Source organism: Rutilus rutilus (assembly GCF_951802725.1).
Source record: "Rutilus rutilus genome assembly, chromosome: 7".
NCBI classification, from domain to species: Eukaryota; Metazoa; Chordata; class Actinopteri; order Cypriniformes; family Leuciscidae; genus Rutilus; species Rutilus rutilus.
This window is the reverse complement of record NC_140221.1, coordinates 33503015-33520908: the sequence shown is the minus strand read 5'-3', so window position 1 is coordinate 33520908 and position 17894 is coordinate 33503015. Positions and strand designations below refer to the sequence as shown.

Here is a 17894-nt window from a genome sequence, read left to right as displayed (position 1 = left end):
GCACCAGCAGAAGAGCTGACCGTGGGCTTCAGCGGATTATCAAACAGAGAATCCTGCTGGAAAATGAAGTCAGCATCTCCATAAAGCTTGTCTGCTGAAGGAAGCATGAAGTGCTCTGAAAATGTCCTGGTAGACGGCTGCGTTGAGTGGACAGCACAGTGGACCAACACCAGTCGATGACATGGCTCCCCAAACCAACACAGACTGTGGAAACTTCACACTGGACTTCAAGCATCTTGGATTGTGTGCCTCTCCATTCTTCCTCCAGACTCTGGGACCTTGGTTTCCAAATGAGATGCAAAATTTGCTCTCATCAGAAAAGAGGACTTTGGTCCACTGTGCTTTATTAACCCTCTGATGGTTATAATTGTGATTTTATAATATTTAGATATGAATCCAACTGAATCCAACTAGTGAAAAGATATATTTCAGGTAGTCTAATAGCAAATAGCATATACTGGAGCTCTATAGCCATCTAGTGGTTAAAATTATTATTTTTTATTTTAAAACTGCATTTTCCAAAAAATGGGCATAAATGTTACATTAAACCATTTAAAATGTTTTTGTTTTTTTGTAAAAAGGCTATTTAAATATTTATTTATAGAAATTTTAAAAATATCATAAATTCTCCAAAAACTGCACATATGTTGAGTAAAAACATTAACAAACAGAATAAAATTACATTTGTAAAAAAAAAAAAAACTATTATCTTGTTACAAAATTAAATGTTATTGTCTGGGGTCTCTGGAGACCCCAAAGACCACGAGTGTAGACAGAAATAAAGACCATCAGAGGGTTAAATCCAGAGTCAACGCAGCCGTTCTAAGTTTTTGAAATCCTGTTTTCGTGGGTTTTATGAGCTGGAAGCCCAAATTATGTACAAATAAACAACTAAATACTTGAAATCGTTTAAGTTGTGGTCCCTGAATCTATAATCTATGGAAGTTTAACGTTTTGAATGGAATTATGGAAATAAATAAACTTTTCCATGATATTCAAATTTTTTGGAAAGGGTCTGTGTGTATATATATATATATATATATATATATATATATATATATATAGCCTATTCTTTTTGTGTGTGTGTGTGTGGTAGTGGTCATAAAGTGTGACTATCAATGCTTATAAACTCAGTGTGCATTCAGATGTATGACTTAAACATGGTTTTAACAGTTGTGCCAGGAGATAAAGTCCAACATGACATTTCACAAAAAAAACATTAATGAGTAAACTTTATGGTTCAGTTAAATCCCTCTTATCAGGAATATGGATCTTGGAATGACAGTTAGAAGGACAAAACAATTGCTTCAAATGATCATCCATATGATCTTGACAGTTATTTCACACCCACTATCTCACCACTCTCGTCACAGGCTTGATTAGAGAAGGATAGAGCTGGTTGACCATTCAGAAGGTGCATTTAGGGCTCTACCACACAGACATTATGCTTAAGGAGGTGTTGTTGGGTCTCCTTATAGGAGCAGTGTTTTTTACTATAGGGATTCTGCTGGGACACTTCGCCATTGACAAGGGCAGTTCGGTGCCAGACTGGGTCCGGGATGCATCTCGTGATGTGGACGAACGTATCATTGAGAAATTCCTTGCAGAACTGGACACCAATGAAATTAAAGAAAACCTCAGGTGAAGCATTTATGCTGAAGCACACAAGCATGAGATTCTAAAAAGATTAATAGTCCAGCTTTATAGAACATCACTCTGTATGGAGTTGTTTGTTTCAGCTGATTTAAGAATTTACTTTTGTGTTGTTTCTCCAAAGGGAGCTGACTAAGGTTCCCCACATGGCCACCACCCCTGGAGATGAAGCAACCGTACAGTTTATGCTGAAGAGATGGAAGGACCCCAAAACAGGCTTGGACAATGCATGGAGAGAGGACTACAAGGTGTATCTGTCATTCCCTAACAAAACAAACCCCAACAAAGTCTCTGTTGGTAAGACAGCATATAGAATATCTATTCAAAGCATAACATTTTTAGTTCTGAATTCATTTCAGAACACCTTCTAGTTTGAGACATTTTTCTGATTTGCTTTCAACACAATGAGTGAGATCAAAATCATATATTATCTAAAAATGTTAAACGATGTATTGGAAACTTAAGAAGAAACTCTGTTTTACTTAGTTGATCCAGAAAACAGAGTCCTGTTTACGGGGAGAGAGAAAGAGAAAGCATACAAACCAGAACAGGACGACCCAGAGGTGGTCCAGCCGTTCGCAGCATATTCCCCTGCAGGAAATGTCAAGGTGTGCAGCCTTCACCACCTTAATATACTTCACAGTTCATGAACGCTTACATTTTATTCTTTAAATAAATATGTAGTTTACTGACATTATCCATCCATTTGATTCATAAAGCAGGAGAATACACTACCGTTCAAAAGTTTGGGGTCAGTAAGATCTTTTTTTGAAAGAAATTAATACTTTTGTTTAGCAAGGACACATGGAATTGATCACAAGTGACAGTAAAGGCATTTATAACGTCAAATAAATGCTGTTCTTTTGATCTCTCTATTTAAAGAAAAACTTTATAACAGTTTCCACAAAAATATTAAAGAGTTTCAACATTGATAATAAGAAATGCTTGTTGAGCAATCAGCATATTAGAATGATTTCTGGAGGATCATGTGACACTGAAGACTGGAGTAATGGCATCACAGGAATAAATTACATTTTAAAATATATTACATTTTAAACTGTAATAATATTTCACCATATTATTATTATTTTTTTTTGATCAAATAAATGCAGCCTTGGTAAGAATAAGAGACTTCTTTCAAAAACATTACAAATCTTGCAGACACCACAGTTTTGAAAGGCAGTGTACATTTAATACATTTATAATTATATTACTTTTTTATTTTCAATTAACAATTACTTTTCCTTGTCTCTGATCAGTTTTTCCATTTTGTTTATTTTTTTTAAAAACGCCTCCTCTGATGGAGATGTTATCATGAAATAAAGCCGATTATCTTATGACATAATGACACGGCCATAACTCAAGACATATCTGAGCAAGAGAAGACAACGATTGTCTTTATTGCACTTGATTGTTTTAGAAACACAACCGTAATGACCTTTGTTTCTTTCACTACCACTATATTGACTTTTAAACAAGAGTTTATTGTAAGCATATCTTGCTATCACTAACTTTATCAAAAGCTTATATGATTGTGTAATTGTAGATATTATGGAGGTGAAATTTATGTCTGATTAAAATTGTGATATGGTCCAATATATTGACTCATCTGCCTTTTATATGCAGGGAGAACTTGTCTATGCAAACCAAGGTAAAATGAGTGACTTCGAGCTGTTAAACAGAACACTGGATCTGAGGGGAACCATCGCCATCACCAGATACGGAGGAGAAGGGAGATCGAAAAAAGTGAGAAAACACGTGTTAAATCTCTCAAAAACAGCAGTATTAGGTATCAGTTTAGAAGACTGTTAGTAGTTTCATCACCTTGAATGCATACATGTTTACTCTCCGGTGACATGAATATAACAGGCGATAAATGCAGCCAAGTTCGGCGTTGTTGGGGTGCTGGTCTATACCGATCCATATGACATTAATGATGGCCTGGTGTCGGAAAGTGAAACCTACCCTCACTCCTGGTACCTGCCACCCTCTGGCGTCGAGCGAGGCTCATACAACATTGACTTTGGAGACTTGTTAACACCTTACCTAGCTGCAAAAGGTAACCGGTGATTTTTTACATGAAAACACGTATTCCGTACGACACATAAACAACAATTTATGCAATTGATTTCATTTGTAGATGATACATACAGAAGACCAAAAGAAGACATAACAGGTATTCCACCAATTCCAGCACAGCCAATAGGGTTTGAGGATGCTGAAAGATTAATCTGGTAAGCGTAACTGTTTAAATATACTTTTTATTTCTTTAGTTACTCACTTTTTAGAATGTTTCCTTCTAATTCTGACTGAATTATCTGTGACAGTGAGCTTGATGGGGACGATGCCCCTACTGAATGGCAAGGCTCACTTAATTGCAGATACAAACTTGGTGGGCCAGGGTTCAAACCCACGTCTCTCTTAAACAACAGGTAAATGCTGCATATTTGTGTCCAATACAGTATCTTCCAATGCTTGAACAAGTGTGTTGGAAGGATAGAATGTAGGATAGAATGAAAATAATGTTTTGTTTTGTCTATCAGCAATGTACACATGGATATTTATAACACTGAGAGGCTGGAATATTCAGCGAATGTCATGGGAATAATCAGAGGCAGTGTGGAGCCAGGTAAGTTATATTTGTCATAGTGTTAAAAAGCACGAAATACCTGTTCTAATATACACGTTCCCCAGAAATTATTTGGACGCCCAAGTCTGGAGACTGAAGACTGGAGTAATGATGCTGGAAATTCAGCTTTGCCATCACAGGAATAAATTGCATTTGCAAACTGTATTTTTGTATGCTTGTTGTTCAGACAGGTATGTGATCTATGGGAACCACAGGGACAGCTGGGTGCACGGAGCCATCGACCCCAGCAGCGGCACAGCAGTGATGCTAGAGATCACCAGAGTCCTGGGGAAGATGGTGAAGGAAGGTGAGGCCTAGTGACATCCAGACAACAACTGAATTTGACATCAAATGTGACTAGGGCTGGTTGTAGTGACCCAAATGAAGTACTTTGCTATGAGGCAAGGTGGTCTAGGTATAATGAAAGCAACAGGAAGCTGCAATACAGAGGAAACATATAACATAGTGCATATAGTGTGCTTTATACAATTCTAGTGTTAGTTACAAGCAAAGAAAATCCAACAGTAATTCTCTATTCCCGAAAGGGAGATGGCGACCTCGGCGGTCCATTATCTTTGGCAGTTGGGGAGCTGAAGAATTTGGTCTTATTGGATCTGCAGAATACACAGAGGTTTGTTAATGAAGACATTAGTAGAATTACTAAAAACTGGAATTAGAGCATGAAAGATTCGACCGTTTTTGGTGTTGAAAGCATTGTCCATCCTCAGGAGTACTTCAGTAAGCTGAGTGAACGCACTGTGGCGTACATCAACGTGGACATCTCAGTGTTTGGTACGGGTTGATGTCTTTTCTCTTTCAATATTTTCAATATTCATTTCATCCCGTGTTCCACTTGCTGAAATGCTTGATGTCCACCACAGCTAATGCCACTCTCAGAGCTTCTGCTTCTCCAGCAGCACAGAGCGTGCTTTTTACAGCCTCCAAACAGGTGAGGAACAAGCCTTGTATCCACTCCCTTCCCTGAAGAGTGACTTTCATGTCTTTCATAAGACTTTTATGAGTCGTGTGCTTTCAGGTTAATGCACCTGGAACAACCACATCAGTCTATGAGAACTGGATAAAATATTACAACAGAACCAGTCCAAATGGGATTATACCAAAGTACGCTCTTATTATTCCACAATACTACCTCATGGTTCACAAGGGGATTATAGCACCATGACTGGTAAAGTAATAATTCTCAATATTGTCAATTTGTATTTGCAGTGTGGGCTTCTTGACAGGAGCAGGAAGTGATTATGCTGCTTTTATGCACTACCTTGGAATAACTTCTATGGACATTTCCTATTATTATGACCGGGTAAGTGGTCAGCGCTAAGGCAATCAACCACTTGGCATTAAAAAAAAAGTTAGGGTAATAATGTTATTAGAGTAATAATAACAACAGATTCTTGATCACTTTGCAGAGTAAAACAAGAGCGCGCATCTACCCAGCCTACCACACGGCCTATGACACCTTTGACTATGCATCTACGTACATTGATCCAGGTGAAATGAATACTAAGGCTCTCAAACGAGACGATATATATTTACTAATTACTATGAATCCTGTTTATCAGCCTGTCCTCCTCTGTTCTATTTTAAGTTCAAATGACTTTCCCTTATGCAGGTTTCACAAGTCACCAGGCAGTAGCCAGGACAGCAGGGAATGTGCTGGTCCGATTGGCTGACAGTCTTCTGTTGCCTTTTAACTGCAGTGACTATGCAGAAAGCCTGGAGCGGTACCTCAGTCAGGCGGTCACATCCTATGAGGAAAAACTTGCAGCTAAAGGAATCTCTATGGGTGAGTTAACAAGATTCAGACTGCTTTGGATGAGGGAAATGCTTCCTTTTTCCAAATCGTAACTGAATTCTGTCAACCTAAAAGTTAATTCAAGGTGAGAGCGATGGAAGTTATGAACTGTAAGTGTCAAAGTGGCAATGAGCACTTTCTCCCATTCCAGAATCCTTGAAGAAAGCTGTGCAGTTATTCCGAGATACAGCCACCAAACTGGATCGTTTGATCGGGGATTCAGATCTCGCAAAAGAAACGTAAGTTAACCCTGTAAAGCATGACAATGACATAGGAAATAATAGTTAATATGGAACCGTTTATTGTACCTTTAGGCAAAATGTACGTATAAAACAAGTTCGCATATGTGTTTTATGTTGAGTATAACATTTTATAAATCAGGTTTTTATGGCTCATATAGGAAGAGAATATACTTGAGGAAAAAATAGGCCCAAACTGAGCAAAAGCAGACTCTCTATATATCACAGTAATGTGTCTTAGTAAGATGATATTTTTAATGCTTAATTTTATGATCAAAGCTCTGTAGTTTTTGTTATATTGAACATATAAACCAATGCAACAGAATGATGCTTGAGAGATGCACAAAATAAACATTCCTCAAAATCCTGATGAATCATATTTCATACTCATATTTTTAACATGATTTTCCTAAAAAATGCCTGTGCCAATGCCTGGAAATACTGGAATGCCTGGAAAGTTGCTTCAGTCCAGTATAGTGTTCATCTTGAAATGTTACTAATAACATAAAAGTTATTCTTTACGTTAACTTTATAAATATCAGAAAAGATTTCACAGCAAAAAGACGTGTACCACAACCTGAAGGGGTACGTTTTTTAAATTATATTAAAAAGGCCTTTTTCTTGCTAATAAAATAAAAGGCATGTAATAGATTCTATTCAACAGGTTTTTCAGAAATGTTTTGTTCGTGTTGATCATTTAGAAACCTTATAAATGTGCATTTCAAATATGATACAGTAGGCTTTAAAGAGTTAAAATGATGTATAAAAAAAATAAAAACAAAATTCACCTGCTCTGGTGTCAGGGGTACACAACAGCATAAATATTACATCTGTCTTCACAACAGGCCTCTGAAGACTCGCAGAATTAATGATCAGCTCATGCTGCTGGACAGGGCTTTCCTTGACCCGTTAGCGTTCCCAGAACAATATGGTTTCAGGTATGAAGCAGCATTATTATAACATCCTGCTACTAATGACCAGTCCCTTATGAATAATAATTAGCATTCCACTGACCATCCTTCATTTGTTCACGCTGATGTCACACCTGTTCGCAATCACTTCTACCGCTCTCTGGCATCACACAGGCACGTGATATGGGCGTCGAGGTCATCGAGTGTCCCCACCTTCCCCGGCCTGGCAGATGCAGTGGAGAAGGCTGAGAGCACTGACCTGAAGGAAGATTGGGATCAGGCTCACAAACACTTATCCATCGTCACACAGGCCATCGCAGGAGCCGCACACACACTGGATGATGTGATTTAATACAAGCTGAACCTCAGACTTGAACATTTCCACAAAGGAAACTTCTTGAGAGAAGGAGAAATATTTGACTGTTTTTTAACCAAATGAAATTCCTAGACATTTGACTTTGAAATGAATATTTGCGCTGTCAGAGGGTGAGCGAAGGGAGTATCAACCTTTAAACTACCACTCCCAGCAGATTCCTAGTGCAAAAAAAACTGTTTTCTGATAAAAAAAAAAAACGTTTGACAAGTTGTTTGCATTAGATACATAATTCGCCTGAAATGAAAGCTGAAAGTTCTTTGTGAATTAAAGGGATAGTTCACCAAAAACATATTCTGTCATTATTTACTCACCCACATGCTATCCAGATCTGTATGACTTACTTTCTTTTGTGGAACATGAAAGAACATCTTCAAGCAACTGTTTTTATCCATACACTGAACGTCAATGGAGTCCAAAACAACAAAATATCCCTTTAAATGAAAAGGAAAAGAAAGAAAAGCAGACAGAATGCACTCTTTTCAGGCATGATTTATTGAAAACACACCAAAATGATACTCTACAAACCTGGATTTTTCTTTAACAAGAGCAATTCTCTCTTCTGGGTATTAGTAAAATTAACAATACATTCGGTCACTGTGGCATTGTTCTTGAGTGCTAGGAAAGCATTAACAACTATATAATCAAACCCTTTTACTGTATGTCTCTATCTTTTAAAAGTTTATAATACAATGTAATACAAGGCAAAACCCACCACCAGTCTAGACTACATTGAGAACACAGAGTGAGTGAAAGTGGGAGGAGCCAGAGAGAGGAGGGGTCTGTGTGTGTGTGTGTGCGTGTGTGTGTGTGTAAGAGAGATGGAGATAGAAAGAGAGAGAGAGAAAGAGCAGTCAGGGACCAATAAAACATATAAAACACACTTATCTTTTTCATCTAACATGGAAAAAAGGTTAAGGCACATGATAGTTACAAACACATTTGCTACCAAGTTGTACACGTACTGAATTTTGATGCTCTGAATTAATGATATCTACAATAGTAGGTTTCTCTTAAATCCATTTCAACATCCGTTGTTCTAGAAATATACAATCTGATGCAAATTCACACTCCGGGAACCTCTCGTACTACATGGTACCAAAATCCTTTGGTTGTATTCTGCAAAAAGGCAGTCAGGAACAGACAGTCAAATATTAATAATGAACCTACACAAGGCTAAAGATCTCGATGTGAATGTACACAACATTTCATCTTCAAAAGTGAAAATTATTACACAGTTATTTTGTTATTAGAAGTCTATGAAAAAATCCTTGCTATAGAGAGTTATATAGAGTCACATGACAGAAATCAGACGATAAAGCAGACGCGTGTTGCTTGCCTCACATTACATGGAAACTGCCTGGAATAAAAACAAAATTTGTCCCTTTTTTATGTGTAAAATTATATGTAAAATACAGGATTTCTTTACATTGACGGGTGGAACATTTACAGCATTTGCTTTTGTCTCATCTGAGTGTCCAGATTGTAATATCCAATTTACAAATAAATTAAACTAAATGAATGAAAACAACATTAAAACGTTGTCATGCTTGTTTGTTATACTCAAGAGATACACTTTTATGTCAAAGTATTTTGGCTTGCATAACAGCTGAAATGAAAGGTAGTGTCTATCCCTGATTCCTCTTCTGTAATATTCCTTGTCTTTCCCGATGAACACTTAAATTCTGTCAACCGATCAGATCATTTTGAACATGTTTTCCAATTGAAAAAAAAAAGAACATTGAAAATAAATGCTTCCATTTAACAAAGCAAGATGTCAAAAATATAAAATATAAATAGACAACGAGAATGACTCTACAGCCTTCGATAAACATTTATCTAAAGCAATGATCTTTTTATTATATTATTATTAATTTTTATACAAACATGGCCATGCTTTATGTACGGAATACTGAATGTGCTCTGAACAAACTGTTATGGATTCACATCTATCAATGTTATAAAGAACATTGTGATCCCACCCCCCTCTTTTTGATCTTTGCAACCTAATATACATTTATAAAACAACAAAAATATAAAATGTTTTAAAATCTACTTTTATGACAACAGAATCCCCCTACTATCCCTCATAACACAATCTACATATTAACAAATAGATTTTCCCCCATCATTACCCCTTATTAAATAAACCAAAGCAAAAGCTGGTAAGTGCCAGTGTTACCCAGCATGCCTCTGCAGCTGGACATGTCAAGGGGAATACAGGATCAGCACTGAAAGCGCAGCAGGTCTCCTCCCTTCGGCTTGGCTATGAGCAGATGTCAGTGTTCTCAGTGAGAAGAAACAAACACAGTGATAACATGTCTTTAAAGTTGCTTTATGAAGCCAGCACACAGAAATCGCAAAGCGTGCATTTCAATATAGACCCCCCCCCCCCCGGACATTGCATGTGTCCCCACACCGCTGTAATGGACAACAACAAAAATAACAAACTTTCCTTTTCCTCCTTCACAAGTGTCCTCCACTATTTTAGATAACCCAAACGTTCATTAAAACTCTACAAAATGAAAACAAACGAACAAAAAAAAAAAAAAGTCACAATTCACTGCACTTCTGGGGAAAACAAATCCACAAAACAAACAGTAATCAGGCAGAAACGTACAACAAAAATAATATAGGCAAATTATATTTTTTTGTTTTGACATAAAAATAGTTTCTTTTCTTATTTCCTCTTTGCACTCAATCCAATCCTTTCCAATGCACGTCCACGTCCACGACAGCACTTCCTGTACACTCAATCCTTCCATCATTCCAGCAAATCCTCAGTTCTGGGTACACTACGTCCAGTGGGAATGTACATATGAGAAGTGGTATTTTTTTTTCTTTTCTTTTTTTAAACAGTTTTTTTTTTTCCTTTTCACTTGTTGAGAAATCTGAAAATACTGGCTGTTGAATGAAAGTTTGTATCTCTCGCTCTTTTAGGCAAACGTCTTCAGGTGAGTCCACATCAGGGTGAGTTCTGCGGTTAATGGCAGTGGCGACTCGTGAAATCCTTGTGTGGAAAGATGTAGCGCTGTTGCGAGCTAAGCCTGCAGCGGAGAGGGCAGGACAGCCACAGATATCAGAAGACATCATCAGACTAAATGAAAATATGTGTTCTATTGAGAGATATTTCTATTATGGTCACAAAACTAATTCCTGATTACATTAGACATGCATATGATAATGTTTGCAAAATGGAAGTGAGCATGTTGATTGAATGATGGATGATTTGTTAAAAACTAAGGACATTTTTTTCTCTACATAACTTACCAGATCTAAACCATGTAGCTGAAGTTACAAAAGCAAATATGATATTATGTTAAAACAAAACTTTGTCTTTATTCAAATTCGTTTTCATGAATGACAAACTAATAAGATCCTCTAGACATGATTGAATTCTACATGTTTCAAAGGCCAGGATTGAACTGATGATGGTTTTCTGCTAGACAGATCTAGTATGGGATTAAGAATGCGTGAATGATGAGTAGATGTTTGCCAAGCATGGGAGTGAAAAACAGACGATGGTGAAGCTAACCCAGGGAAGGCAGCTCTGCCCACAATAACATGTATGACACAGTGTATTTTGGTCAATGAAGTTTACTTTCCACCAGGAAACTAATTAAATACACTACGAATTAACGAAGTTTAGGGTCAGTAAAAAAAACAAACACTTATTTAGCAAGGATGCATTAAATTAATCAAAAGTGACAGTAAAGACATTTACAATGTTACAAAATATTTATATTTCAAAGATATACTGTTCTTTTGAACTTTCTATCAAAGAATCCTGTAAAAAAATGCATCTGTACATCTTGTACTGTAGAATCTTACCGGAACCTAAATACTAATGAATGTAATATATGTTGCACCTGTTGACCATTTTGTGTATGTGTGTGTGTATGCTTGGGTATACATAAGAATATGTGCTCTTTACACACAGAAACTTTCAGTAATGCAGAAATGTCTAGTCAACACTGTTCTGTGATTTATCAATAAAGTAGCTTGGAAACTGAAAAGTTGTAGCATATATTTCTACCCACAAAACCCACAGCTTCACTACTGTTAGCGAGATGCTGCCAGGTAGAATTAATCCATACGTAATCGCTCTCTCACTAATGAATTCATATAAATGTAATCTTTACTGTGCTACTTTATCTATATCTGATTTAGAACGAGACAAAATCAGTGAGAAATATGATGACCCAAAGACAAAAGAACCCATATGAGTATGTACATAGGTATATATGGGTCAATGACGTGACGGGTCATTTTTTTGTCCAAAGGCCTTAATAATAATAAAAAAACAAAAATATAACATCCAAAGTATGTAAGGTAGTACAACTTGATCTCTTTTACTGAATACAAAAGGTTTTAATTATATTTTACTACATATAAAGGTATTTTAAAGATTTTGAAGTGTCAAAAGGTCATTTGGTAAAACCGATATAGTAAATTTATTTAAATGGAATAATATTGTTTTTAATAACTAAAGAAACTACAATAATACAAATATAAAGCAGATAAGGCTCTTTTTTTTTTTTACATTTCCCCTTTTCTCCTTTCCCTGTGCAATGTTTACTTGAATATGTTGGAGTGTTTAGAGTAGTCCAATAAATGATTACATTTATGAGATCAGTGATCATTTTATTTAATATTTCTTCTGTGGTACACACTATATACTATCTCAACATCAATGTCAAATCAGTTTTTAACTTTCAAATCAGTGGTTAAACAAATTTTTTCCATCTTGTAAAAAATGACAAAAAACAGTGTTAATTGATTGTACAAACCACAAAATCTTATTGTTAACACCTAGGTAAACTAAAAAATGGTTTCAAAGTTATATCTCCATTCTATTTTTTTACACTTTTAAAAACCTTATTCGTCAATGACCCATATACATTGTTCCTTGTCCCGTTCTTTGAAATTTGTTTCCTCTTTCTTTGCTATTTGTTTGGAAAAAAGTAAAAAAAAAAATCTTAACGACCCAAAACTTTAAACGGTAATGTACATGCAATAGACACTTTTTCATGCTCCACTTCTCAAAAAAACGTCCTATTTTCTCTATTCTGAATCACGCTCCTCATGATACTAGTAGTGTCACAGAGAAAAAAATTTTTTTTTATATCTGAGCATGCACTTGTCAGCCAATGCACTTCTCTGGGTTAGACAGAGCAAATGATAACATAGGGTGGTTGTTATTTCATAAACAGAACGAGCGAGAACAAACCTACTAATAAAAAACATCCAAATCAAACACATAAGACCTACCATGCATGCATTTAGACCCAGGAGTCAACAGGCTGAGGTTTAACATCACAAGCATCCACCAGACTGACAGTCGGCCTGTTGCTCCTGATATAGTGTTTCCTATTTGTGTCATTCTGCAGCAGTGGGAGAGGGGTTCAAATCAGCAAAACCAACAGTTTAAACACACAGAGAAAGGCAGAGTTAGTCCTCGCAACAGGGAAGCTCAAGGGGAAAATAAACAGTTAGAAATTATAGAAGAGAAAGCATGCAGAACAGATTAAAGAACCATTCCGAAAACAATACAAATTTGGTCGACGTGATATTCATGTATAAAAAAAAAATTGTGCCAACAAGGACCCCTAGAGGGAGCAACTTCATTGTATTAGTAGGAAAATAACTCTTTACTGTCTGCCTAATATTCTGACAATGAAAAATTGTCTGACAGAATTCTGACAGTCACAGCAACATATATCAGAATTTGTCATGACATCAATTAAAGCGTTTGTAAAGCCTAACAATGAAATACGGCAGGCAGCTGTTGAGACACAAAGCCCAGTCACAATGCTGAGACGGACTACAGATGGTGCAGAAATGCAGTCGTCAATAATGCAGTGTGCCCATGAACACACTCATCTATGAGCACAGTGTGGCCTCTTTCAAACGCAGACACACAGTAAAGCAAATCACTCTCACGCTGGGCTGTGATAACACTATAATATGAGATGACTCCATATAAGTGAAGAGGGAGTAAGAGAACTCAATCTACTGTTGCAGAGGCACTTGATATGCAAGTCAACCTCTCTTACAGATGCCAGTCAGAGGGGGAAACAGCAGCACCAGACAGTTTCTTAATCATCTCTACATTAATGACTTTAATATCACGAAGCTGAAGTTTAATTATCTATTTAAGACTGTATGAGGGGAAGTCAAGTTTACTATCTCAAATATACAGATATGGACATTGTGATTCAAGTTTGTCAAACCTGTTCTCTGTTATGATTTGAAAATGTGTGCCTGACCAACAGCTGACCAAAGAGTCACATGATCAATGTCACAAATTTACAAATGTTAATAAACATCTTTACAATTTTTCATTTCACAAGCTTAAATTAGATTTTGAATCTCAGGATATCAATGTGGTCTCAGACTTTTGTACCCCAGCATGTAAAAAAAGAATTAGATGTAAACATTTTTATTGACACTTCAGTTCTGGATAAAAAGTATCATCAACATTTCTCTTGACTGTGTCTAGTATTTTGCATATTTTGCCTCCTGTTTGTAACTACCATCGTACTGGGGGTGTCTATGCTCACTTTTAGAATATTAATTTAAATATAGAATTTCTACATCTAGCTTTCAAGGTCTATTGAGTAAAATCTCATTCATTTGCATTATTGAAAAACTGATTTTTAATGATGGAAACTGATTTACCAGTATTAATGTCGATTTTTTTAAATTTATATTTCTGCATGTCGTTTGCAACTACAATTGTGCTGGGGGTTTCTATGATGCCTTAAAGGGATATTTCACCGCTGGAAAGATGAATGTTAAATTAAATTGTTAAATTGGGTCATTTATGTAGCAGAAATGTGAAATTATTTTAGAAGTTGGTGCCTTCTAGACTGAGAAAAGCCAGAAAATTAATTTTTGGCTCATGTGGATGAAAAACAACAACTCCCAGAATGCACTTGCTTCGCTGCCCTACAAGGCCACTCCCAACCTACCGGTTACAGAGGGCAGTTGACTCGAACTAGTTGACTCGAAACTGAAAAGACGCCGTTTTATCGTGAGATCCCACCCCCTATGGGCAGGTTGAAAACATGCGGAACTAGCTCCTACTACTGGCTGTAGTCTCTAGCCTCTGGCCAAAAAAACTCTTGACGATTTTTGCGTCATCACAATACAGAAATCTCTCGTCTCAGGGGGACATGAGGGAGGGAAGCATTGTCATTCGAAAATACTACCGGGTTTCTACTGATACAAAGCTTAATGCTAATCGGTGAAGTATCCCTTTAAGATCATCATTGCCATGCCCACTTATTATAAGTGACTTTATATAAGGGCTTGTTTTTTCATTAGGTCACTTATAAATATGGGCAGCTGCGGTTTTACAGGAGGAGAAATAGTTCCTTTGTAGCACAGTTCCAATGTATGAAAACCATTTTGGCTTGTTTTGGTGAACCAAATTGCTTATTTTCCCTCAGACCATATGCTATGATGCTGTCTAGTTACAGTAACTGCTGCGCCATGGCTCCGACACAAATTCACTGTTAATATATCATTTCTCTTTCCTATGGAAAATGGCAGTGTTGGTGCCTGAAGCAACTAACGAGACAGAGACGTTATTACCACACTACCACAGACAGCACTGTCACACAGAGTGTACTCTCAGATTAAACAGATGTAGAAACATGTCTCACTCCTGACACTTCTGATCTGACCTTTAACGGCTCCCGCTCCTGCAGATCCGACGAGCCGTCGCTGCTTTTGTACTTGGATTCTTTGTCTCGCTGGTCAATCGTCGAATAGCCATCTAATGAGAGGGAAAGAAAGCAGAGCAACTCTGTTATCATGATTGGTGTGTCAGCACCCTCAGCATGGCTCTTCAAACAAGCAGCGACAGATCCCTCAACCTTCAGCTGGGAGCGTCCCGTACGTGCTGCGTTCACAGATGTTTTCATGCTCGCAGCTGAGCGCGTGATGTGTGTGATTACTGTGCGGGTTTGTGTGTGTGCATGAATGCTGTGTGTATTTCTTGACTTCCTTCCAGCCACTCAAACAGCACCCCATCTTCAGCCTCTGTCCAATAATTGTCAGTCAGGCTTGGAGAGGATGCTGCTTCAGTGGAGAAGATCAGAGAGACAGCACCATAATGAAGAGGTGGTACTCTGTAGTGAACAAGCAATAGAGCTTCTGCTCAAATTTCCATCGGCCCATACACACCAAACACAGCAGCACTACAAATCTTATTAAAAGAGGGGTTTTGCAGACAGCATTGGAATGAAACTCTACAGGGAAAAAGAAAAATTGCGATTTAAAACGAATCGCAAATTAAGAGGGATTATGGTTTTGTATTCTCACAAAACCATTAGTCTGTAGGGTTTGTTTTTGAGGGCATGCCGAAATGGTCTTACCTGGACCGAGTTCGTCCATAGGTATCATATCCCCACCGCTACACCCTCTGTTGCCTGCAAAGCATTTTACAGGCTGGATTTTTCACGGCACTAACACTTTTTAGAAAATTAATTTAAGCAGAAAATCTCTCCATGTAGCTTTCAAGGTATATAGAGTAAGATCTCATTCCTTTGCATTATTGAGAAACTGATTTAAAAAAGGCTTAAATGTGGAAAATATACTTTAATGACATAATTCTCTGAAATATTTTCACTACACACAATTCTGAAGTGAAAGCCACCAATCCGAGAAGACACAGGAAGAGACCAAACAGAAGTGACTGCCCACTTCCATAAATCATAGAAATGACAATCAAATCAGTCACTTTACACTCTCACTAAACTTATCTGTATGTATGTATACACTACCGTTAAAACAATTGGGGCCAGTAAGATTTCTTTTTGGATAAAATTCCACAAAAATATTAAGCAGCACAACGATAAATGTTTCTTGAGCACCAAATCAGTATATTAAATGATTTCTGAAGGATCATGTGACTGAAGACTGGATTAAAGCCTGCTAAAAATTCAGAGGAATAAATGATATATTAAAAGATATTAAAATAGAAAAGTTATTTTAATTTGTAATAATATTTCATAATATTACTGTTTTTACTGTATTTTTGATCAAATAAATGCAGCTTTGGTGAGCATAAGATACTCTTTACTGACCCTAATGTTTTGAATGGTAGTGTATATTTTAGTAATAGACTCCCAAATAATGATCTTAAGTTAACAGTTTCATATTTTATTGCTGTTGCTGATTTGATAACATCATTTGTAATGGTTCATGGATGCTGGCTGGTTTCAGTTATGGAGAAAATTAATGAGAAAAATCCTTCCAAAACCAAGGCTGCTGAAAAGCTGTGCGGTCACTGTTGTGCTCTATTCTCCACATTCAGGCAAGCAGGGAATGGTGAGGGACTGATGGATGTGATCAAATGCATCACTGTCATGAGCATCCATGCTAACAGCAGTAATAAAATCAGAAAAAAAAGCCAAAGCTGTCATGCTAACTCCTCTCTCAATGAGATGTGCCCGGGTGGACGGATGGTGCTCAGTAATTTACCATCATTTTACTTGAGAGTGAATGAATAAAGAGCTCCTATACTGAGGCCCATTCATTTGCTGTCTGATCCTCATAAATCATTCTGTATCATATGAACTGCTCAAATGACCGATTAAAGCACAAGAGATGCGGCAGCTGCACTCACCAGCTGAGCAGTGGGGGTGAAAGATCAAGCATTCTGCCACATGTTAAAACACAAAAGTAGTAGAGTTTAGAAGATATGCTCGCTCAGGTGCACCTGAACCTCCAAGAACTCCCCTGAGCGGCCAGATTTGCTATTATCCATAGTGTGTAAAGTCTTTGTTTGGGGTCTTACGCTAACCTTGATTCTTCTCCATCAAGGGAAGTGTAGTGTCGTCGTAGCCAGGCTTGCAGCTCTTGGATCCTTTGGGGGTGCCAGTTGCTGTCGGCTGAGAAGGATCAAGAGGACAATGTTTCAGAAATATAGGACCAAAGTAACAAGTAATAAAATATAAAGATAAGGGATGCAAAGGAATCTCGCAGAAACTGTCAAGAAATGTGATGTTCAACTTCGTTGTGCATTAAGGAAAAGAAATCTATTATTAGAACCAAATAAAAAAATTACATTATGAAATCATTTTCCTGGCAACTAGGCACAAAACTAAAGCACATTTTATCTCAAATTCTCATGCAAAAACAACAACAAAAGTACTTATGTACGAGACATTAAAATTAGTGCATTCATACAATAGAATTTAAGTAGATTTGTAAAATACAATATATATGAAGTATACTTGATATTTTAAAAAAATATAATATATAT

General features: G+C 37.0%; 2 protein-coding genes across 51 annotated transcripts in view; one reads left to right on the top strand and one right to left on the bottom strand.

Annotated features, from left to right (window-relative positions):
- Positions 1-1408: 1408 nt before the first annotated feature.
- naaladl1 (N-acetylated alpha-linked acidic dipeptidase like 1) lies at positions 1409-7890 on the top strand. Its single transcript, XM_084414886.1, has 19 exons — positions 1409-1641; positions 1778-1950; positions 2140-2261; positions 3280-3399; positions 3523-3712; positions 3794-3887; positions 3981-4085; positions 4197-4282; positions 4470-4589; positions 4828-4913; positions 5011-5074; positions 5164-5231; positions 5319-5404; positions 5510-5603; positions 5710-5791; positions 5913-6086; positions 6247-6334; positions 7180-7272; positions 7420-7890. The coding sequence occupies exons 1-19, from the start codon at positions 1445-1447 to the stop codon at positions 7595-7597; spliced, it is 2220 nt and encodes a 739-aa protein (XP_084271012.1). The 5' UTR covers positions 1409-1444; the 3' UTR covers positions 7598-7890.
- Positions 7891-10437: 2547 nt separating this feature from the next.
- The window catches only part of arvcfb (ARVCF delta catenin family member b), a 206360-nt gene continuing 198903 nt past the window's right edge, over positions 10438-17894 (bottom strand). For 12 of the 50 annotated variants that reach the window (XM_084412992.1, XM_084412979.1, XM_084412981.1 and 9 more), the window contains 4 exons: positions 17433-17520; positions 15310-15401; positions 12890-13002; positions 10438-10665 (listed from right to left, as the gene is read on the bottom strand). In XM_084412992.1, the coding sequence (XP_084269118.1) occupies positions 12901-13002; positions 15310-15401; positions 17433-17520 (282 nt within the window). In that variant the 3' untranslated portion in view covers positions 10438-10665; positions 12890-12900. Of the gene's footprint in view, positions 10666-12889; positions 13003-15309; positions 15402-16002; positions 16057-17255; positions 17289-17432; positions 17521-17894 lie in introns of all 50 variants that reach the window. The other 38 variants (XM_084412954.1, XM_084412943.1, XM_084412965.1 and 35 more) reach the window with 7 other exon arrangements.

Coding starts and splice junctions, on each gene's coding strand:
- naaladl1 (XM_084414886.1), top strand. CDS start 1,445: ATGCTTAAGGAGGTGTTGTTGGGTCTCCTTATAGGAGCAGTGTTTTTT. Junction 3,713..3,793: donor ACCTTACCTAGCTGCAAAAG/GTAACCGGTGAT, acceptor TTTCATTTGTAG/ATGATACATACAGAAGACCA. Junction 7,273..7,419: donor CCAGAACAATATGGTTTCAG/GTATGAAGCAGC, acceptor GGCATCACACAG/GCACGTGATATGGGCGTCGA.